Consider the following 23,172-nt stretch of genomic DNA (forward strand, 5'->3'; position numbering starts at 1 on the left):
GCTAATCCATGATTTTCAAAGATATCCTTGGAAAGATTACTTCATACAATGCTTCAGATAATAAAAATAAATAATTTTACATTATTGTGCCCCCCAGCTCTCCTGTCTCATATCTCTGTCCTGAATCATAAAATGAAAATGGAAATATCCTATTTGAGTCATTGTGTGCCTGGTGTACCTATTTTAAAGCCATTTTTGAAATAAACTTGCTTTACAATGTACATCATTCGTATCAAAGTTTTTAAGGCAATTCATGTTACTAACAAACCATAAATTTCTTTTTAACTTTCTGCCACTCCACTCATCAAAAAAATTTATTTCTTTATCACAATAACTTTTTATAATACAATATATCACAATTGCTGTACATTTATACATTTCGAAAAACTATCATCGAAATAGGGAAAGTACAATGTTTCCCAAAATTTCTTGGCATCCCAATCTCCAATTGAATTCATAAGTTTCCAAACACCTCGGTTGTTTGTTCTAGTTGCTTGTCATATGATACAAAACTCATAGAAATCTAAATGAATAATTCAATGAAGACAGTACATCAAAAATGTTCTCCTGCCAACCCACAAATCTTCAAGCCAATCCACAAATCTTCAGGCCAACCCACAAATCTTCAGGTCAACCCACAAATCTTCAGGTCAACCCACAACCATGACCATTCAATCCAGGCTCACTACAGTTTAAACATTTAAGAACTCATTCATCACCTTTTCAAGCCCTTTTGACTTTTCTTTCCTTTCATTTTCTCTCTGATCTTCTTTCTCCCAAACCAGTTTGGTTTGCAGATCAGTAAACTGAATATTTGCATTTTCAATATCATCTTGCAACTTTTCCTTGGTCTAAAAACGACAAATTTTTATTTCGGATGCAAAAATAATGTAAAAATAAGAACAATCTCTGAACACGTGGAACCAAATGAGGGACTAAACTGACCAATTTTTTAACAGATTTTTTCTTTTTATCCTTGGCTTTTACCACAGATCTTGAAATTGTCTTTGAGGGAAGTTCTTTCTTCGCAGAGCTATTAACTTTCTTGCCACTTTTACCCATATTTTGCAGGAAAATTCGTCCGGAATGCAAGAGGTCTTCGCAATATCAACTGTATCTGTCCTATCTATTCTTGCCAAGTCAGCACATTTAAACAAACATGTTTCCATTTGTTGTTTGAAATTTTGAAGTGAATACTTTGAAAACGCATCCGGAAATTTTCTATTGTACCTATTTTGTTCAAAAGTGTCAATAGCATGACTTCATTGGACTCAGTAGAAACGGAAGCACCTCGTGATATGAGTATGACGTGTCATGAATAAAGTTCATACGGTAAATAATGGTTACTACAAATGACCAATGCAAATGATAATGCTACAAGTCATAATATATATTTCAACGTATTAGATTATGCTTCAATATGACTTTATTTCAATTATTTGAACCATTTTGAACACTGGTCTCATGAAATTTAGTTATTCAAAATAATTTCTGCTAATGTATTCGTGATAAGCATGTATGCAAGTGAGCATGCGCAATAGCTTCCTTAATTATTCTAAATCTTCCGTCTTACTCAAGATCATCCGAATGCTTGGGTTGAATTGAAAGTTACGTGAAATATCGCGAGGAATTTTTCTTCCCGAGCCGTCTTGAGCTCGAAGGTACGTTCATTGACATCTACTTGGTCTGTTGTCGTGTTCACAGTTTAATTTTGTGCTGTACTTTTGTCGTTATAAACCGTGAAATTTTGAGTACAAGTCATACTCTGACCATGTCGAACTGGATGTGATTTTATTTGGTCTTATAAATGAGCGGATAATGTTTGTGTCACAAATAAAGATGCACTGCCAAGGTGCTTTAAACCTTTTTGCATCTAGCTCCATTGATACTTAGTGGCTTAGTTGACGTGGAGAGTGTAAACTTTAGATTAGTTAGAATTTTCTCGTGTTAAAACTTCGAAGTTTTTTAATGTATTGACTTCGTTGGGCATTAAAACTGTAACCCTCGATTAGTTTTACCAATATCGTGTTTTTAATTTACCTTGAAGCGTTTTTCATCAATGAATGTGTTAATTTGTATATTTTGTACATGTGTACTCTTTGTTTTTACACAACAGCCTATTTTTCTTTGCCTCTTGCTGTTTTCGTAAAGCCAGTTCCGTTTCCGTTTGTGCAAACCTGGAATTGTCTTGATAAATTATTAATAATGCTATTAATTATTCGATATTTTTGAATTGTTTCATTTTCATTTTTCTCGGTTTCTAGAAGATTTTGGTTTCATTTTAACTCATGACCTCAAAATGCCTGCAATATTGAAGCTAAGAGATCTTATTCGAGCCATCAGAGCAGCTCGTACTGCAGCAGACGAACGTGCTGTTATTTCAAAAGAATGTGCCCAAATACGGGATATATTTCGTGAAGAGGACAATGACTTTAGGTCCAGAGCAGTGGCCAAGCTTCTATACATTCATATGCTCGGTTACCCGGCACATTTTGGACAGGTAACAAAGTTATGTCAAGTGAAATTTTGTTTCAAGTGAACAAAAACTTGTTTGAACAGGGATAGATTTTATGGATATTGCTATTGGTCTCTATCTCTCCTGACCTATTAGTAGCAAAGGCAGTAAATTGTTTTACTCTTACAATGCAAATATTTTTGTGTTCATTCACTGCTTCAAAAAAATGAATGAAAGAAATTGATTATGATTTTCTGGCAGATTTGCCTTGTAAGAATAAAAGCATGTGCTAATATAACGTAATTACATTTGCCAATCTACTTCAGGAGAAATGTAATTATTGTAAGTAGATGAAGAAAGGGGGGGTGGGGTGAAAATGTTGTTATGTAGGAGGTAGGGCTAGAAATTATGTGGATACATTTGATTGACACTTTTGGTTCTTCCCCTGTAATTGTAATAGTGGAATGTTCAAAAGTTGAAGGAGTTCTCTTGACAATCGATTTTTTTAAGTGTTGCAATTTTCAAACTCTGTAAAAGTGAAAATAAACGTTACCAATGAACAAGTTTAAAATAACTTTGGGAAATATGATCTCCTAACTCCTGGCCTTGGGAAATCTGAAAAAACCTTTGTATAGGACCAATGTATTTTATAGAATAAATTTTTTGAACCATAGTTGGAATGTTTGAAACTGATCGCATCCCCAAAGTTTACGGACAAGAGAGTCGGTTATCTTGGTGCTATGATGTTGTTGGATGAAAGACAGGATGTTCACTTACTTATAACGAATTCCTTAAAAAAGTATGAATGAACATCACAATGTATGAAATTTATATTTGTCTTGAAGTGTGCTTTCTAAACAAGTTGTTTTATTTTAGTGATTTGAATCACAACAGTCAATTCATCATTGGACTGGCATTAAGCACACTGGGAAGGTAGGAGGAACTGAATCAGTTTTTATACAGTAAATCTGTCGGTCATCCTTTGAGATTTTTCTTGAAATCGCTTAATGCAAGTCAATACATTAAAAACTTTATGAAATAATGTTTTGCTAAAGTATGCTACACATGTGCTCTGATTGGTTGATACCTGTGTTTAGATCAGGCCATCCAAGTAGGAAAATTGAAATTGCTTTCAAAGAAATTTTCAACATGCTTGTAAACAATATGATTTTCTTGCCTAATTAACTTCGAGTGCATTTCTGACAGTGTAAATAAGAACTCGAATTAACATTGGTGATTTTTCTAAATTTTTAAAAGTTTCTAACCTCACTGCAATCTATGTTTTCATGCTTTTGACTGCATTGTTTTCAATGTAAATTTGACAGCTTTGTTTGCTTGGGAGAATTTAGCTAAATTTATATTTCCAGTTGTTTGTATGTATAAAGCATGCAACACTATTCTCCTGTTTTTTTTTTATAAACAATTGCTAAATGTTTTCAAGTGTATATAGATGACCTGATCCAAACACTTGGGAATCTTGCTCAAGTTAAGACAAGCAGTGCAAAACACTCACCTTTTACTCGTGTTTTGCATGCTTTTCTTAACTCTCTCATAATTCCTGCAGAAACCTTAAATAATTGTTCGATATAAAACTTTAAGTTGTTTTTAAGTTTTATCTAGTAATTAGAGACTGTACATGTATAATAATGCTGATGCTGCTTAATAAAGCTCTGAATATATATTGCTTGGCTTTTATGTAATTTTCAATGAAGGTCTATTGGCAGTACTACTATGCATTGTCCAGCTACTTGTGTTTTTTTTTTAGTATTTTAATGCTATATGCTGGTTGTTTGCCTTTGTACAAAGAATTTCACTTCTAATTATATATAGTTCATGAAATAAGTGAAATGTTGGTAAAATGGGCTCCACAGCCTTATCATATTTTGTCCAAACAAATTTTTTCTGCCTCGTTTTTTATTACTATGTATTTCTGGAGCACTTTATTATAGATGATTAACTTTTTCTTTTCCAGTATCTGCTCTCAAGAAATGAGTCGTGATTTGGCAGGTGAAATCGAGCGATTATTAAAAACATCCAACAGTTTCACTCGCAAAAAGGTATCGGTGTGAGAATTTTTTTTTGATGTAGTTTTCCCAAATCCTTGATTAAAAATTGTGTGTATGTATGTGTTATGCCAAGTTCATATTTCATTTCTCTCCAGGCTGCTTTATGTGCTGTTCGAATTATTCGTAAGGTACCAGACTTGATGGAAATTTTTGTCCCAATAACGAGGTCACTTTTGAATGAGAAAAACCACGGTAAGTAACTGCAGGGATAGATTTACTAGGGGATTGGGTGCATTCCTCATAGCCTTGGTTGTAAGGGCTGCAGGTGCTGTGCCAATTTCCATATGATAAGGTCACTTTTGAATGAGAAAACTTATGGTTAGTTTCTGCAAGTATAGAATGATTTGGGTGAATGGCTGCAGGTGGCAATTTCTATATGGAAAGGTCACTTTTTAATGATATGTAAAACTAGCTGGGTCACTTTAAGGAATGATTTGACTAGAGAATGAGCGTTTGGAGTGTACCACTCCTAGCCTTGGGTTGCAGGGGGGCATATGGCTTATTAATTTTTGGAGAAAATTATCCGAAGCAGTTGTGAATTGTGTTAAGGGGAGCACACTTCCCATAAGTATCTTACAATCAGAATATAAGTTTAATAGAGTACGATTTGATGTTTTAGGCATTCTCCTGACTGCCACTTGTCTCATTACCGAGATGTGCGAACTTAATCCAGAGATCGTGGCGCATTTTAGAAAAGTAAGTCACGCCGTATGAATGATCTCTTCACTAATTTTTGAAGATAGTTTTCATCCGATCATTTTTGTTCGCGTCCATTTATCCAGCACGTGTCGACTTTGGTGAAGATTCTCAAGAACCTAATCATGTCTGGTTATTCACCTGAGCACGATGTCTCAGGCATCAGCGATCCCTTTCTTCAGGTAAAAATTATCGAACTAAAATACATGGAACGCTACTTGTAATAGAAAAGTCTAATAAATTCCTGAAGCCAAATTTTTCACCCAGACACGCTAGATTACACTCAGACACGCCTGTGTAGTCAATCAATTTTCAGAATCTCGAAGCACTACACACGCGTGTCTGGGTGTAAGATTTGGCTTCATGTATTTGCTGCAGGTGGCGTGTATTTTACATGTTTGTAAATGTAGATTGTCCAAGTTGGTATAGTCCTGAAAAGGACTTGGTTTTTTTTGTTGACTAGTCAACAACATGTAACGATACTCCCGGGTTCAAACCATTTATTTATTACGAGCATATTTAGTTCAATAGTAAAAATAATATACCTATGACATAGATTGTGTTTCCAGTTCAAACAGCATTTTCATTTCATTTTTCGTTGGAAAACTCCAAAACTATTGGAAACATCGTTGTCCGTTGATCATTGATGGGAGATATTTTTACAGATTTCAGTTTTGTAGATAACTTTATGTGTTAACTAAATTATCGATAACGTAATTTACCGTCTGGGAGGTCTGTACTGAAAAAATATTTTCACTGAGGCGGAGGGAAATATTTTTTATGTGAAAGCGACCTAAACGGTACATAAAGTTTTTATTTTTTATTTTCATAATAACGACATTTTCGTTGTCAAATGGTCAATGTGGTTTGTTGAGACCATTGACCTAAAATACATGAAACACTATCTGAAGCAAATAATTGAAGCCAAATCTTACACCCAGACACGAGAGATTTTACCCAGACACGCGTCTGTAGTGTTTCGAGACTCTCTTGCGGAGTAATAATTGATTGACTTACACGCGTGTCTATGTGTAATCTCACGTGTCTAGGTGTAAAATTTGGCTTCAAAAAATTATCAGGCTTTTCTGTCTATGGTAGCGTTAAATGTATCGTAGTTCAGTGGTGGAGATTGAATTGTTTTCTACAAAGTTCACTTCGTCTAAGATAGTAAAATTCACTCTTGCTATTATAAATAATTCCACCACTGTCAGGATATTGTAAAAAGCCGCCCGCTACTGCAGCCAATCAGATTGCGGTAAATCAACACATTTCACTGGGCATGCGTAAATAAAAATATCAAAATCTTGTTATTTTAGATTCACGTCATCCGTTTGTTGCGTATTCTTGGGAGGAACGACGAAGAAGCAAGCGATACGATGAATGATGTACTTGCACAGGTGAGTTTATAAGCGCTAGTTGACACAACGAAAAACAACTTTTGTATAGCACATGTTATTTACATTTCGGTTTAATTTTATAACGAAACTGCGCTACTTTTTGCAACAATGGTGTTTTATATAAGTTTGGCTTTGCTTGCATTGACTTGTTGACGATTTCATTTCAATTCACCAATTTCTAGGAAAATTTTCCTCTCCTAATTGACTTTAACGTCTGCCTCGCCTACCGTGAATGCTCGCTTCAGCGCCGCTTCCACTTTAGCGCCGCCTCTGAGTAACTTTAGCGCGGCGCTCGTAAGAAATATGGAATCATTGAACTCTAACGTTTGCGACTATCTTGTTCTGCGCCTATTTGACAATATTTTCATCAAGTTGTATAATATTACATAATGATAATAGATTTTTTCTACTCGTTATTTTCTTGAGGCAATGAAATATTTAATTAGCGCTGCTCCCGCATAAATGCGGCGTTCAAACCGGGGGAATTTAAAAAGCGCCGCGGCGTTAAAACGAGCATTTACGATAGTTTGGTCAATTAGAGATGTTTACCTTCTTCGTGCTAAAGTTAAAATGATATTTGAACATGAGTTTCGTGTTGTTTTCCGTCATTTTGAATCCTATAAATTTCTCCAGGTGGCAACGAATACGGAGACAAGTAAAAACGTCGGCAATGCTATTTTATATGAAACTGTTTTGGCCATTATGGATATCAAATCAGAAAGCGGTTTACGAGTAAGAGAAGATTGAGTGATATTTATTAATAGTATTCCAGTAGAACAGCAGTCAGTGCGTCTTATTTTGTACAGGTCTTGGCTGTGAATATCTTAGGAAGATTTTTGTTGAATAATGACAAGAACATTCGCTATGTCGCCCTCAATACTTTGTTAAAAACTGTCAGCGCCGACTATCAAGCTGTCCAGCGTCATCGCAGTACCATTTTGGACTGTCTAAAGGATCCTGATATTTCTATACAAAGGTAGAATCTTTAGTTTTGATGTAATTTAGTGCAAGATTATTTTAATTTTATTATAGTTTGAATTAGAATAACAACTCAGGTAATAAAACTGTTGTGTTTAAACTCCCGTAATAAAACGACGATAGTAGAAGTCCGGTGTTGAAACTCCGGTAAAAATAATTGGATATAAAACTCCGCTGTTCTACTCGGTATTAAAACTTGGCGCTGCAACTGCAGTATTTGAAATCAAAGTTGAACTTCAATTACCTGAAGAAGTCAAGAATTTTAGTTACATACGTAGTGAATTCAAACTGTGATTACAGACGAAATATTTTTGTCTCTTTAGGCGCGCAGTGGAACTTTCGTTTGCTTTGATAAACTCCAATAATATACGTGGCATGGTGAAGGAACTTTTGGCTTTTCTCAATAACGTTGATCCTGATTTGAAATCATACATAACATCGAATATCTTCCAAGTTGCTGAGAAGTATGTTGAATTACATTACGATTTCTTCAAACCATCTTCGTGCTTATCGCCGATTGGGATTTTAGAATTCATCTTTATAATTATCGCTGATTAGGATTTCGAGGATCCATCTTTGTGCTTATCGCTGATTAGGATTTCGAGAATCCATCTTTGTGCTTATCGCTGATTAAGATTCATAGAATCCATCTTAGTGTTTATCGCTGATTAGGATTTCTAGAATCCATCTTTGTGCTTATCGCGAAGAAAGATAAATTTTCCATTTTTGATCATTTGTAGACATGCTCCCAATAAAAGGTGGCACATTGATATAATGATGAAAGTTTTAACTACAGTGAGTATATTTAGAACATTTTATTCCAGTCATTGGACGGTGTTATGAAGCACATTGATAAACCAATCCGTTGCTTAGGTAGATAGTGAAATTAAGCTATAGAGATGTTAAATTGGAATTAACTAATCACTTTAGTCATGGCTTGCTTATAAGCCAATCAGATGCATCTGTAGTTTGTGAAGCTTAGTGGTGGAGACATTAAAAAGGAATTAAGCAATCTCGTCAGTTCTGTATTTAGTTGAAATTTGTGATAATGAGATGGAGGAGGCATTAGCCAATCGCATACCTTCATGCTTGTTTATAAGCCAATCAAATGCTTCGGTAGATAAAGTTATATAACTACGTGCATAATGTTATTCACAGGCTGGAAACTATGTTCGTGATGATACAGTTCCAAGTCTTATTCATATGGTTGCGTCAAGTGATACTTTACAAGCTTATGCTGTTCAGCAACTATTCACTGCCATTCAAGATGATATTAGTCAGGTATGATGCCCTCATCCCTTGCCATTCAACAAGATACTAGTCAAGTATGCTGCCCTGACCCCCCTGCCATTCAACCTGATATTAGCCAGATATGCTGCCCCGATCCCCCCTGCCATTCTACATGATATCAATCATGTGTGCTTCCCTGATCCCCCCTGACATTGAACATGATATTAGCCTTACTCTCAAGCTACTTGCGAGGAATCAGTTTAATTTGTCACACGACTTACTCTCGGCCAATGAAACTGCAGAAAAAATATACTTTGACCATTGGTATATAACAATTTTCTTTCTTTCCGTCTTCAGCAATCATTAGTACAAGTTGCTGCATGGTGTACCGGAGAGTTTGGTGAACTTTTGTTTAAAGATATTGACGAAGATGAATCTCTGAATGTAAGTGAACAAATGCTTTATCTTATCTGAGGCAGCTTGCACAAAGCATGGATAGCGTTATCCATTCGATAGTAATTTTTAAAACTTGTGAAAAAAGTGCTTTTATTTTCTTCACGACAATGAAACTTTGTAATACTAGAACCATTATTGTAGATTTCATAGATTGTCGTAGATTTTTCCAGTTAAAGAGATTTTTGTTGCGTTTCAAAAGTATTGCTATCCTGTGAATAGTGCTGTATTCGGCCTACGGGAAACTGGTCCCTGAAGATGAAAAAAAAATATCGATATTTTATTAAAAAAAGAATATACAATGAGCATTAATAAAATCAGATTTGTTATGCGGTTATAATTGAATATGGAAAAAAAGAGGAACTTTTTACATTTTCAGTGATATGTTATTTCGTAACAATCAGAAGTCATTGACCACTCTTAAAGTATAATTGCAAGTCGAAATCGCATTTTTCCTGCAATTTAACTAGTCTCAATCCTTCCACGCACGGCTCAAAGAAAGTTCTATTACGACGATAGGCGTATCTCGCCAATGCGAGATTTGACCCGCGGACACGCGTCTTTCATGCAAGTCCATGCATGTTTATTTTAAGATACGTAGCCTTCAAGATATATATCTAGTTCAATGGATACAGCACAGTGAGAAATCCGCTGTTTCATTGGTTTTGTTTGAAATGCCAGTGAAACCGCCTTAACTACACCCAAGGGAACATGTAATTTCGACTTGCAATTTTTATAAGGAGAACACTCGATCATTTCTGATCGTTACGAACTAATAAAAACATCATTGGCAAGTTAAAAGCTCCTCTTTTTCTTGCTATTTAAAAATACAAGCCTCGAACACAATGTCAATGGCGCGATTGCCTAAAAAAGTTTAATCTGATTTCGGATTTTCGATACACACTGTACATCCGTGCATGCCCCGATGAATCAATATTCAACCATACATATCCCTGGAGATCATAAATACATCCACACATACACTCACGAGCTTTATATTCATCAACAATGTTATCGAACACCGATGCGAAAAGCTTCTGTTGTTGCTAGGTGACCGAGAACGATGTCGTGGATATTCTTGAAGGAATGTTGGCGAGCAATCAATTGAATCAAGTCTCAAAAGAATATTCCTTGAATGCGCTAATGAAACTGAGTACAAGATTTACATCAAATCTTGAGTAAGAAAATGTTATTCTCTTTTTCCCTTTTATCAAAATGCTGTTGTTGCCATTGACATTTTATTTATACTTCATGTAGTGCGATAAAAAATTGATTCACCGTTTCTCTGATAACATGGACGTCGAGCTTCAACAAAGATCTGTTGAATATGTGAAACTGTTTAAAACTACGATGAAATGAGGTTAGATTTCACTTGAAATATTTAAGAAGTAAAAGATGTTTACTGTGTTTGCACAGGCTTATGCACACCGAGGAAACGTTTGGGAGAACTTGAGAAATGATCAGTGCAAGCCTGAGACCGAAGTTCTTTGGAAATTCTTTGGAAACACAAAAAAAACATCTTTTTTTTATTTATTAAAGAACAATAACGCCAAACAGACAAATTTATAACAAATGTTTTAATTTTTCTCTCACATGTTGTCGTGATTGATTTGCCAATTCTCTTTAATTTATTTAATGGTTCATCTCAGATCGGAAAACGCAAGCTAGTGCAAACACTGCTAGTGACCAATTTTTTCAAATATTTAGTAATGTTTGATGACGGTACGTACGTCAAACTGTGTTAAGGCCAGGATTAAATGAGGTTGAAATTTTTCAATGATTATTGAAGAATTTTTGATGTCAATTTTTGATGACTGTATACTTCGCATTGTCGAATATTTGTGTTCTAAGTTTGTATTTTTCTTCAGGATCGGTCTGTTAGAGAGAATACCCGTATTGGATACGAAGAATGGAACCGTCGAGAATGGCGAAGTTAAAGAAAGTGTCCACGAGGAACAACGTAAGTTAGAAAATCATGACTCTCGCCGTGTGAAGAATTTGTATCTCTCCTTTTTTTAAAGATCTCGTTGTCTTGTTTTTTGTTCTTTATGTTATCTTCTGCGGGATGTGATATCTGGGGCACTGACGGTATCCGACAGAGCTCAAAATAACTGCCGGTCAGCGCACAACGACCGGCCATAAATTACTTTTGTCCTGCCAATTTTTTTGTACATTGCCTGTCACATTTCGTGATAATTAATTACAACTATTAATCAGTTTTCCTTTCAATGTTCTCATTGAAAAGTTAAACATCAATTTTTGCTCAGAAAAACCGTATTTGCTTTTGTATGTAATTACAGTAAGTGCTGATTTACATACTATTCACGTTACGTCGTTGTGTTCATCCATTGATCGTTCTTTGTGCGGTCGCCAATCTTGGCTTACGAAGATTTCTCCATAAGCGCTATAGTGAGACAATGTGTGATGTCATAAACACGTAGAATCTGAAACACGAGAATCAATAATCTCAATAAATGTATTTTTCACGTCATTGGTGCAAATATATGTATATATTTGCACCAATGACTTCGACCTAGCGATAATAAAGTGGAGCGATCCTATTCGCCGGGTACATTTAGGATGTTATTTTGAGCCATGGTTATCAAGAGCCTTATTGAATCCTGCCATGTCATTCGGGGTCCACCAGCGTTGCGCCACAGTATAGAAACAAACAGTTCTCTCACTCCACTGTGCAACTTGGGTGTTGTATGTTTAATTAGATGACTGGCCACGGATAGCAATTTCAGTGCTCCTATTTGTCAAAAAATGCAATTTACTGGCTGCCACTATGCTAATCACATGCGTAATAAGAATACTACAAAAAATTTCTGTAGAGTGGGACTACTGTTTGTTTCTATACTGTGGCTGCGCGTTTCGTTGATGTTTTGTCTGACGATATTTTGTAATTTTGTGATGTAGCTGTTCCTGAACAGAAGCAAAATAAACCAACAGAGGTGAGGGTCAGGTTTTAAATACAATGGTGCTCATTATGTTTTGAATATTTTTTGAAGTTTGTATTATCGAAAATTTAATTTCCTTTAATTTACTATTAAATTTCAAAACTAAGATAAAATTGCAAACACAAATATTGCTGCGAATAGCGTATTTTCATGGTGAATGACAATCGAGTTATTCTAAAAAGAACTTTTAAAAACTAAAAATGAAATGACACGATGCGTTTCTGAAGACTTTTCATCAAATGCTGTCAGACGCGTCTGCTTTTGTTAATAGCAAATTTACTTATATTTATAATGAAGACAAGGAGTCATCTCATCCTGAGTTAAGTTAACAGCGATAAGTTAACGACGCAATACCTCTGACAGTTGAACTAGGGATTAGTTAACTTAATGTAGATATACCACGACACGTAACTGAAATAATGAGGGACATTAGTTCACAGTTCTAAAATTGGCTATCAATTGTAAAATGGTAACCATTTTACTGTCGTTCGCCATGTAAAATATGCTGCTCATAGCACTGTGATATTGAAACTAACGTTAAAAACCCCGTATGTTGTCTCAAACTCCATGCTTGTATCACTTTTAAACATGACTCATTTTTATCTTTTCTTGTGTTCAGTCCACCACGCTTCTCGATCTTCTTGGCGACACGTCATCTGCGCCTGCCCCATCAACCCAACCGCAGGCATCCCAACCGCCAGCATCCCTACCTCAACCCACTCCCCCCTCCACCAATGGTAGCAATCTTCTAGACCTGCTAGGTGATCTTGACATGAATGTCACAAATTCAGGTTAGTAACAAGTCCAAGAACCAATTATTTGCTTCAATGATAGCGCTGTTTACTGAACTCTGTATAAACTGGAACGCTAACTTAAATAGAAGTGCAAAAGGTCGTTTCGAAGTCCTTTATACCCGAGTTTTCGTTTTATTACCAGAATTCCTGGACTAAAACATGTCATTTCAATTATGTAAATCGTTGTTGATTTTGTAAAATAAGATTATGGAACTTCTAAAAACTCAGGGAAACCAATGATTTAGAACCCAGTCCTCTAGATGTCTAACAACCGTGTCAAGGTGAGGCAAGGGCGCCATCTTGAAAGGTGGCAAAACGTAAAACTCAAAATGAAAAAAAAAGTTCAAAGAATGTTTAAAACAATTCTTTCCACCATTTTAAAATAAAAATAGACTATTTACTTTAATATTAATATAGACTTTGTCGATTATGGTGTTTGCTATCTTTAGAACTATTTTCACTATTTACTTTGCAATTGTATATGAACTCCGAGAAAGCAGATGTTAGTCGTAAATATCATCAGTTTTGCCATCTTTCAAGATTGTGATTTGCCTCACTTGTTACTATAAAATCTTGACGGAGTCAGGTATCTAGTAGACTGGGTTCTAGGTCATTGAGAAACACTAACTTCAATTACCGCTTCAAAGATACGTAGTTGTGTGTTTAACGTTCTAGTTAATATGAGATTTCACTGGCAAAGTCTCTTTGCCAATGTCATTATTTATTGTCCTCTCTTATCCTTTAGCACCACCACCTTCGATGAACTCAGTCCCTCCAGCTGCACCTAATACCATGGTTAATTTGTTGGATGGTCTTTCCTCAAATCCATCCCCCGTGGTACAGCAAGATTACACAAATAATCTCATACCTTCGTTCAACCAACCGTTGGCCGCGCAGCAAGGTAGGAGAATGGTCTTGAGTTCCTTACCTGCTGTCGAGTGATGTGATTGTTTGTCTTCGAAAACTGTCCATGATCACTTTAATATGACACGGTTAACTGAGATGCAATCATATGCAGATTTTCAAAGTTTCAGAGGGGTGGTTCTAAAAATTTTAGGAAGGCTGCCTGGTAAGAAAGTGACGTAAGACAAAGTGTAAAGATTTTAGGGCCGATCGGGTAGTGCAGCCACCAAATGTATTGTAGAGAGTTTTAACATTGCCCTGAAAATGTAACTTCAACTGTATTGATTTGTTAGAAGGGTTCTTAGAGGGGTGAACGTCTTGTAAGGAAGCGAAACCAGATATTTTGAAGAAACTGCCGCCCCTAGAAATTCTGTCCATGTATGCAATTTGTCGTGATATTACTTTAAGTCATTGTAAGTTGTTTTAAGCGTGAAAGTTACCATCTTTCAAAGCGGTATAAATAATTTCTGTTGTAATTTTAAAGACGTTAAGTGGTTTTCTTTTTCTATGTTTAGAAAATTGATAAACTCCAATTGTTGTGATATCGATAATATTCGAGTAAATTCTTTAAATGATAAATACACAGCTCAAAATAACGGCCCGCCATAAAGCTTGTCACCGACTACATTTTTAAGTCTTTCCCAAAATTATAATCTTGCGATTTATAGTATCATCTTGTGAGCTTATAAAATGTCAAATGCGAGAATTTGTTGTCTCAAACAATTATCTTTTCACGTTATTTGATGCAATTTATGTAGGAATTGAACGGTTTGAACACCAGAGTATCGTTACATTCATGTTTGTAGATGTGGATGGTCCTAGTTGGTACAGTCTTGAGAATGACTGTTGATGTTGGTGTCGACAAACGTTACGACTACATTTGCAATATTAATCTTCAGAGTCAAGCGAGGACTATCAGTACAAATTATTTTTCACTTGCCTGTGTAGACGAGCACCGCAAATGTTGTCGAAACGTCATTCAACATCAACACCAACAGTCCTTCTCAGTACTCCACTAACCTGGATGATTTACATCCACAAACATGGTATTTATGTTTAGTAGTGACAGGTCAAAAACCGACTTTGTTTTGCCGTTATATTGAGCTTTTTTATTGATTGTTTTAACTTACAAAAATGACTTAACGCTTCCCCGGAACCACAGAGTACGCGGGCTCATGTAGTCAACGACTATCATTCTCTCTTATTCAATTTGCCTTTTAAATTGTACAGGTATTCCGTCGTTAATAGCGTACGATAAAATGGAATCAAAATCGACTTCAGCTTTCAAAAAGTTGAAAATAATCCTGCCAATATTGTGGATATTTCATTAAACGTAACCAACGCTATGGCCGTTCCTGTCACTGATTTTGTATTTCAAGCAGCAGTACCTAAGGTATGATACAAGTATGTATAGGTTCCTTTATGGATCTGAAGGGCATTCCACCTCCGACAAAAGAATAAAATCTACCCTTAGAAATCGTCTCGTTGCTCCTAGAGCCCTTACGCCTGTTTGTGTATGTTTCATTTCAATATTTCGTTTCAAGTTACAAATAATACGACCTTTGATTGTTTTTTAGACCCTACAGCTTCAACTTCAGAGTCCATCTGGGAATACAATTCCACCAAATAATTCTGGACAAATAACGCAACTGGTTAAAGTTGCCAATCCACAGAAGGTAATGAAGTAAATTGTTTGAACCCGAGAGTATCGTTGCTTGTTTGTGGATGTAGATCGTCCAGGTTAATAAAGTCCTGAGAAGGACTGTTTTTGTTGTTGTTGACTGACGTTTCGACAACCTTAGCGGTAGTCATCTTCAGAGTCAAATGAGGAGTAAACGTCAGTCAACGCCAACAATCCTTCTCAGGACTTCGCTATCCTGCACTATCCCCACATGTACAGAAGGTAACATACATACTCCCATACTCCCAGAACTATTTAACTCGATACACTTTTCACTTCAAGATTTAGCTTTGCAATCCAAGAATTCGGCCGAAAGAATTTATTTTGTATTTTTCAACACTTAGGCGCCGTTACGTATGCGAATCAAAGTGAATTACGTCATCAACGGCTCGCCAGTCTCCGATCAAGCCGAGATTAACAATTTTCCTCAACTCTGACAAATCATGGATCATATAATCTGCTTCATTATTTCATAAAACGATTTTGGAGTATTTGACAAATATTTCTACGCGAAACATGCGTGTCAGTATTCAGTCGTGTTTAATGCAAATGCTTTTTGAAATTCGTGTGGCATTTGTATACAAAACTACGTGAATTATTATCAAGAGGTTTTTCATTCACTTACAACCGCCAATATATTGATTTTGATTTTATCGGAGAAATGTGTTTTTGATTATTTTTGCTAGAAATATTTGTACACGCGAAACTGTGGAATTCTTTAATTCGTTGTAGATTTTTACTACCATAAGAGAGAGAAACAGATAAAGTTTAATTTTGAGATTTGTGTTTTCCTCCATTTTGATGTACACTTTCTTATGATGTTATGGCCCGCTTTCTGTGAAGATGATCGAAATTAAAGTGGAAGTTTAATCATTCTTTATGCTCGTCTTTGCTTGAAAATCCGGTCTTGGATTCCACTTTTCGACAAAAGAGTACGATTTGTTGATATGTTGTTATTTTTGCTATTTATGAAATCTGCAACATTTTGTTTACGTCAATCCAATCAAATGACAATCTTTCTTTTCTCAAATCTTGTCCATTTGTCTTTCTGGCATTTATTAGTTGCTCTCGATTTTATTGCATACTATGGTCTCCCTGTTCTTAGCGTCCATCTTTAACTCGTACCTTTCCAGGATTTCATGTGATGTCAGTTCTTATTGCCATTGCTTTTAGCTATAATCGCCAAGTCATCTTTAAAAAACAAGCTCCTTCAGGCTCTTTGTTTTCTGATGTTTCGTACATCGTACATCAACAAAACTAGCAATGAATAAAATGTACATTCATTTGTTAGAAATCATTATTCTTATAAAGACTGAAAATATGGTCCTGTGGGATTCATCTTTGTTCGTTTTACGTGTACATAATAAAGTATGAAAGCACCATTAAAGTACTGTTGAAAAACCGAGATTAAATGTGAATAAAATAAACAAAAGCAAATTCGCTGGCAGAGCAACGAAGAAATAAAATTCGACTAGAGGAACAACTTGGATACAAACAGGTCAACAGAAAGACAACGTTCAGGGCGAAATCATGTCAACGTCGACAATGATGAAGAAAAAGTTGGTGACTGGAAAAGATTCCAAAAACAACAATCATGAACCAATAAATTAGAGTTACAACAATGTCCACCATAAAGACCATACGTCAGTGGATATACCGCACCATATCTAAACATTTCATACGATTGCAGTTTTTATTGAAGCTTTCACATCGAGTGCTAGCACAACGCAAAAGATCAAATATTATAACACGCCATCACGCCGAAAAAAACAATAATATCGCATATTAGCTACGTCCTCAACACAGTGTTTATAGATGTTTGCGCCTGCGCCGTCATATGACTCGTGAAATCTGCACTAAACTACTAAAGAAGACACCCCAGAAGACTGAATGAACACATAATGCATCTTCTTTTAGATGAATGACCTCAAACTCTTTCTTGCCCGTTCTTGAAGCCTTTCAAATAATCATCTCTGACGTCAAGCCCTTAAACTTATTTTTTGATATTTATCAATTAAAAGTACCAATGGATTAAATTGACTAATATTGTCAATGGACGATGAAAGACGTCTTTATTGAAACGTGCTGCATACGATCGACTAGTACAGACATACTGGTTATATCTCTATCTTTTTCGATAGAACTTATTCCTGAATTAGTAACGATAGATTTATTCATAATTTATGATCAAAGTAACAATATATTTCATATGTTAAGCAACAAAGTCCATTCAGACAAGCTTGACGCTGAAAAATATCAAGACAGAAATAAAAAGAGTTGTGATGATGGAGATGAATATAATGATTTGATGCCTCTTCCTTTCGACTACGCTGCAAGAAATTGAAGAGTTCAGAATGAATTTGAGGTGTAGCAAATGCCTGTAAAAATGTAGGTTTGCTTTATTTGTCAAGGTAACTTTTCATTACATACATCGTTTAAATAGACGGTAATTTGGTCATGTGAAGGAAATTTTGGACGTGATTTAGAAATGCTTATTTACGCTTAGATACGTAATAAATTGTACGGCTGTCTCTATGTCATCAAAAGAATTCCTTTGAATCCGAAAAGTGTTCTGTTAAATCACTAAATTACTCGAGAAGAGAAGTTCCTTTCTAGATTAAATCATGAAAATATTTCAAAGGTAAAAGAAATTTGCTGTCAAAATAAGTCAAAATTTTATAACATAAGGGTTGAAAGCTTGGTTCAATTTACACGATACAAATTGCTTGGCTTATTAAAGGTTATATTTGTAAAAGTATTATAAAAATTAGATAATCCCTTTTCAATGAAGCCCATGAATGTTTTGCTCATAATGAGGATGTTATAATGTATAAGGAGGCTCTCGTTCATCACGAAAGAGTTATGAAAAAGTTACATTTTAAAAGGTAGCATTTAGAAAACGTATAAACATATTTAGAGTTGGTTAAAATTATAAGTCAAAATGCAGAAGTTTTTGAACCTTTGCAGTATCCTTGGCTGTTCTAGTTCATTTTTCTTCAACAAAAAGATGAAATTCAAAAGCAAAAACCCCCGTTTTCGGTCCATGCTTCCCGACACCTTGTTAAGCGTAAGGCACTATAACGCCGCATGTTAACGTTTCGGTAGGAGATTTCGGCCCCTCCACGCTATCCTACTTGGGAGATGCCAATAGCAAGCTTCCGTCCATCAGACCCTGAGATCACCTGCGATAGGCTTTGCTCGGGTACGCAGGGAGAGTGCGGTCGCCACCGAAGTGTGGGCCCCTAAGCCACTACATACTATATCGCACCCAGCTTCCACTGCTAATTGACATCTACTATATGAAGTTTTAGATTTATATATATATATATACAAAAATTAAGCTAATTGCCATAAATATAATGCAAGCACGTATAGTTAGTTGTTGCCATGACTTTGAACAATTGGTCGAGTGGACTATGCGTGCTCGAGCGCATGCGCAGATGATTTCTCCATTAAATTGTTACTAAACATGCTATTTACTTCAAAATAGGTGCTAGTACATTTAATTGGTCGTTGCCATGACCATGAACTTGGGCAGCTAATCAATTCGACTGCACATGCGCAGATGATTTATCTCAAAATTTGTGATTGAGCCAGCTAATTATTCCATATTGGATACTAGATCATACAGTTGGTCGTTCTCAATTAGTTTGTGACTGAGCAAGCTCTGAAATTAGTGCTTGTATATGCTCTTAGCAAATTTTTAATAATATAATTTTGACATGCTCTTTGTCCTCTTAAGCTTGTTTTGACAAATGCCTATTAAATTCATCAACTCTTTGTTACGCCACTCGTAATATTCGTGACAATGTTAGATATGTTTTTTTTTTATGGATTATAATTCGTCGATTAAGGTAGAGCAAATACTTGAAAATGAAACTTCCAGCAATGAAACAAAATGAAGCCTGACGGAGGAGAAACAGAGACGCCAGGTTGAAGATAGCTTAATGAAACTGAACGTCGTAGAAGCACCTAGCCTACGCTCGAGAATTTTGGATGAGGACTCGTGGACCAATGAAAATGCGAATGATTCCAAGTGTGTTGGCAACGATAAAAGCTCTACCGGGGATGAGGTTCCAATACAGGTACAATCCATTAATAACACCGAAAGTTCTAAAGATGTGTTCAAAAGAAATATCGATGAATCACATATACAGTTTGGAAGCTAGTTGGCTCATGCGATATATAGTAGTGGGAACTCTTCATGATGTTGATGAAGATATGTAAAAATAGCTACCAGCGTTTTTTCGTTTAGAACGAGGCATCTGATTTTGAAAGTGAAGAAGAAGCAATCACCTCAAGAGATGATTTGCAAGAAGTATCAAAGTGTACTCTGCAAAGTTTGTATATACAGATGGAGTATTGTGAAAAGAGTAGTCGAAGGGTTTTATTGACGAAGATATTATTATAACGACCAACAGAAAATGTGGCGACTTCTCCGCGAGATTTTAAAAAGATTAGTTCACGTTCCATTCACAGGTAGGAACTTTCGATTATTTTATGTACTAACTGTATGTATTTTAACTAAACATGAAAATTGTGAACAATTTTCGTTTAGCTCAATAAATGCATATGAAGAGTTATTATTTGCTATTTTTCTCATATTTTTCTCTAATAAATGGTTCAAATAAACGCGTTTCGACACATTTTGGGTTTCTATTGTTACATTTTTAGGTGTTTACTTTGAGAAGTCCATTAACGTCAAGGAAAAGAGTTTGGTCTTTGGATGAATTGAAAAGCTTGTTTTTGACTGCATTTTGAAAGATGACCTCTCTCTCAGTTTCTTCCTTGTCTACATTCGTGTACTTTGTCAAATGCAAATATAAATGAGGATATGATATAACTTTGTTTTTATAACTTTTCCAAGTTATAACTAGTTGCAAAATATCCGCGATAAACTCTAAAATACAATATGAAATAATATAAAGCAACTAAAAACAATACAATTATAAATATCATTATTTCTTGTCAATGTTAATAAAAACGTGTGCTATCGGTTGGTTTGTTCCGATGACATTGGATTGCTGTTTAGACCTCTGATCTGAAGTATTCACAATCATCCAATTCAACAGCAGTTAAAGCTTTATCTAATTTCAAACATATGAAGGTCTTCATAAGTGGACCTTTGAATATCACATCATCATTACCACCACCATCATCATCACCACCATCATCATCACCATTACCATCACCACCATCATCCACCACCATCACCACCACCACCATCATTACCCACCACCACCATCATCACCACCACCATCATCCACCACCATCATCATCATCAATCCATCATTCCCACCACCATCACCACCAACTCCACCATCATTGTCATCAATATTACCACCACCACTACAACCACCCTCACCATCATTGACATCATCATCATCATCTATTTCACATACACCATATGCAAATGGCTGCCAATTTTCTTGTTCATCCAAAAATAAACAAGTGCACCAGGTAACCATTTTCTAGAAATTACTTTTGACCTTCACCGCATTTTGAAAAATGATTTCTCTCTCGATTTCATATGAAGACTTTGTCAAGTGAGAACAACATCTTCACTAATAAATCCAATGTTATGATAATCTGTTCGAACTTTCACAGATTCATCCACATTTTCAATTCTTTCGTAAAGTTCTTCATTTGCTAGATCTAAATTCAGGGCAAAACATTCCAAGTCATCTCCTCCAAGATACTGAAAACATGGTTTATCACCGATGAAAATTCTCACAATATCAACTTCTCCGTCAAAATGACCAAACACGCCATTAGGAAAAGAGGAGTTCAACTTCTTTCTTAGTTTTGGTAGTTTATAAAAATAAGCTGTACCTTCATTAAGATGTTTGACGGCATCATGAATTGCCAAAAGTCTTTTTCTGGTTAAAAGCCAATGCACTGTCCACCATGTCACTTGCGCCACAAGCAACATGTGCGCATGTCAAGGCGTAATACCTATTGTTTTTGCTACAGAACATTGTAATTGTACCATGAGAGCCACTGGTTGATTGGTTTGCCATAACAACACCATTCAGTCTTTGCATTGGATTTGGTATCATTCTTTCGAACAGCGCGAAAGTTTGATAAATATCGAATCTGTGGGTTTTTGTAAGGTTTACGCCTGATTTCAATGAATTTTGATGCTTCCCAATCAAATATCTTGTCAATTTCTTTCTTTAAATCTTCATCGGACCTTCCTTCATCACCATCAACTGTGATATACAAATGAGGATATGGTATAACTTTGTTTTTTTAACTGTTCCATAGTTGCCACATATCCACGATATGCTTAATAATAGAATCAGAAATAGGATAACGAATCTAAATTAAAAACAATGTGCCTATAACTATCTATACAGCTTTATTATCCATTCATATACCCATTTTTCCTATCTTACAGCTAACAAATACGATGAAAAAAAGAATTTTGTTTTGCCTATTCCTAACATACCTTTTAAATTTTTTATGTACGTCTTTTTTAATGTTGTAATGTTCATCAAGAAATTGGCTTTTCAAATTAAATTCTATAAAGAAATGTTGAATAATTGTTAAGCAGTAAGGATTGTTTTATAATTAGGGAAGGCATTTATACTTTGACAGGTATCATGTCGTTTGATGTCAGGTGATGGAATTATCAAAGGTCTCCAATTGTTCATGACAGCTTTTTTTGACTTCATAGCATGAAACGATGGCATTTTAAAATCATTTATCAACACGTCCTCGTTCAAATCTTCCAACAATCCACCATCGATTTGCTTTTGCTCAAACATATCTTCGTATTGCTCGAGGTTTATCTCCCTGAGCAGTGAACAGACGTCCTGAATTGAGAAGTCTTTCATACTTTGACAGGTATGATGTTGTTTGATGTCAGGTGATTTTCCTTCGTGGTTAAAGCATCGGTACATCGATTGTCCCTATCCTGAGTGGTCCACATAGCCTCGTGAGGCCTCGAGGAACTATCGGAGCCCTGTCGATAATTTTCTAACTTTTCAAGGACATCCTTCGGGCATAGGTAGCCACGTTCATCAGACGGAAATTCTTCCAAAAAATTTCCATACGCAGATTGTCCATCACGTGATTGAAACGAATTGCTGTTTTCTTCCACAAATCGATCCTTTTGCTGTCATTTTCGCTTTTATTTCCCTTGCCTGTTGGTCTATTCAACAGAAAAGCTCCAAAGGTATTGCCTTAACAGCACAAGGTTGGCTGACATCGAATATCTGTTAAAATAATGAAATAAAAACACATTCCTTTAAAATTTGCTTTTACATTCGGCACTGTGCAGCGCAATATTGCCATTTCAATGAGAAAAAATTCATTTAGTTTTTATAGAAGGAACAATATGCAAAGGTGATGTATATTTTTACAATAATGACTATTGTCAACTATCGTTCCCAGGCTCTTTGCTGTTTCTCGTAATGGTAAAGAACGAAAAGGCATAAAAGTGAAACGTGATGTAAGACAGAACTAAAATAGCCTTACAAAAGTTCGCGACAAGAAAATGATCGACCATTTTACATCAACAAAACATTTAAGTGTAAAACAAAACAAAATATACA

The 23,172-nt window shown here is 35.6% G+C and overlaps 3 protein-coding genes across 3 annotated transcripts; 1 reads left to right on the forward strand and 2 right to left on the reverse strand.

The window, feature by feature from the left end:
* Nucleotides 1-299: 299 nt before the first annotated feature.
* On the reverse strand, nucleotides 300-1,203 carry LOC124437108. The gene is made up of 3 exons (XM_046987128.1): nucleotides 946-1,203; nucleotides 720-851; nucleotides 300-523 (listed from the first exon to the last, which is right to left on the reverse strand). The coding sequence occupies exons 1-3, from the start codon at nucleotides 1,060-1,062 to the stop codon at nucleotides 455-457; spliced, it is 318 nt and encodes a 105-aa protein (XP_046843084.1). The 5' UTR covers nucleotides 1,063-1,203; the 3' UTR covers nucleotides 300-454.
* A 337-nt stretch (nucleotides 1,204-1,540) lies between these two features.
* Nucleotides 1,541-16,393, forward strand: LOC124436053 (AP-1 complex subunit gamma-1-like). Its single transcript, XM_046985979.1, is given in 26 exon segments — nucleotides 1,541-1,661; nucleotides 2,265-2,500; nucleotides 3,130-3,254; nucleotides 3,332-3,388; nucleotides 4,428-4,512; nucleotides 4,617-4,713; nucleotides 5,141-5,217; nucleotides 5,304-5,399; nucleotides 6,534-6,614; nucleotides 7,248-7,346; nucleotides 7,421-7,590; nucleotides 7,916-8,056; nucleotides 8,333-8,387; nucleotides 8,751-8,873; nucleotides 9,180-9,266; nucleotides 10,326-10,454; nucleotides 10,533-10,617; nucleotides 10,620-10,635; nucleotides 11,144-11,235; nucleotides 12,195-12,229; nucleotides 12,855-13,026; nucleotides 13,775-13,930; nucleotides 15,163-15,203; nucleotides 15,206-15,325; nucleotides 15,510-15,608; nucleotides 15,958-16,393. Coding segments are annotated over 25 exon segments (2,532 nt in total). The 5' UTR covers nucleotides 1,541-1,661; nucleotides 2,265-2,299; the 3' UTR covers nucleotides 16,051-16,393.
* Nucleotides 16,394-21,671: 5,278 nt separating this feature from the next.
* LOC124437107 lies at nucleotides 21,672-22,479 on the reverse strand. Its single transcript, XM_046987127.1, has 3 exons — nucleotides 22,206-22,479; nucleotides 22,065-22,137; nucleotides 21,672-21,901 (listed from the first exon to the last, which is right to left on the reverse strand). The coding sequence occupies exons 1-3, from the start codon at nucleotides 22,450-22,452 to the stop codon at nucleotides 21,790-21,792; spliced, it is 432 nt and encodes a 143-aa protein (XP_046843083.1). The 5' UTR covers nucleotides 22,453-22,479; the 3' UTR covers nucleotides 21,672-21,789.
* Nucleotides 22,480-23,172: the final 693 nt, after the last annotated feature.

This window comes from Xenia sp. Carnegie-2017, unplaced genomic scaffold (genome assembly GCF_021976095.1).
Source record: "Xenia sp. Carnegie-2017 unplaced genomic scaffold, XeniaSp_v1 HiC_scaffold_16, whole genome shotgun sequence".
Classification (NCBI taxonomy): Eukaryota; Metazoa; Cnidaria; class Anthozoa; order Malacalcyonacea; family Xeniidae; genus Xenia; species Xenia sp. Carnegie-2017.

What these genes read in the sequence shown, in the direction of transcription:
- LOC124437108 (XM_046987128.1), bottom strand. Translation starts at nt 1,062, where the DNA reads ATGGGTAAAAGTGGCAAGAAAGTTAATAGCTCTGCGAAGAAAGAACTT. An exon ending in AAAAATCTGTTAAAAAATTG is followed by an intron (nt 852 to 945) that starts GTCAGTTTAGTC and finishes TGTCGTTTTTAG; the next exon opens with ACCAAGGAAAAGTTGCAAGA. An exon ending in AGTCAAAAGGGCTTGAAAAG is followed by an intron (nt 524 to 719) that starts GTGATGAATGAG and finishes TTATTCATTTAG; the next exon opens with ATTTCTATGAGTTTTGTATC.
- LOC124437107 (XM_046987127.1), bottom strand. Translation starts at nt 22,452, where the DNA reads ATGAAAGACTTCTCAATTCAGGACGTCTGTTCACTGCTCAGGGAGATA. An exon ending in ACGACATGATACCTGTCAAA is followed by an intron (nt 22,138 to 22,205) that starts GTATAAATGCCT and finishes ATTTCTTTATAG; the next exon opens with AATTTAATTTGAAAAGCCAA. An exon ending in GTACATAAAAAATTTAAAAG is followed by an intron (nt 21,902 to 22,064) that starts GTATGTTAGGAA and finishes TCTATTATTAAG; the next exon opens with CATATCGTGGATATGTGGCA.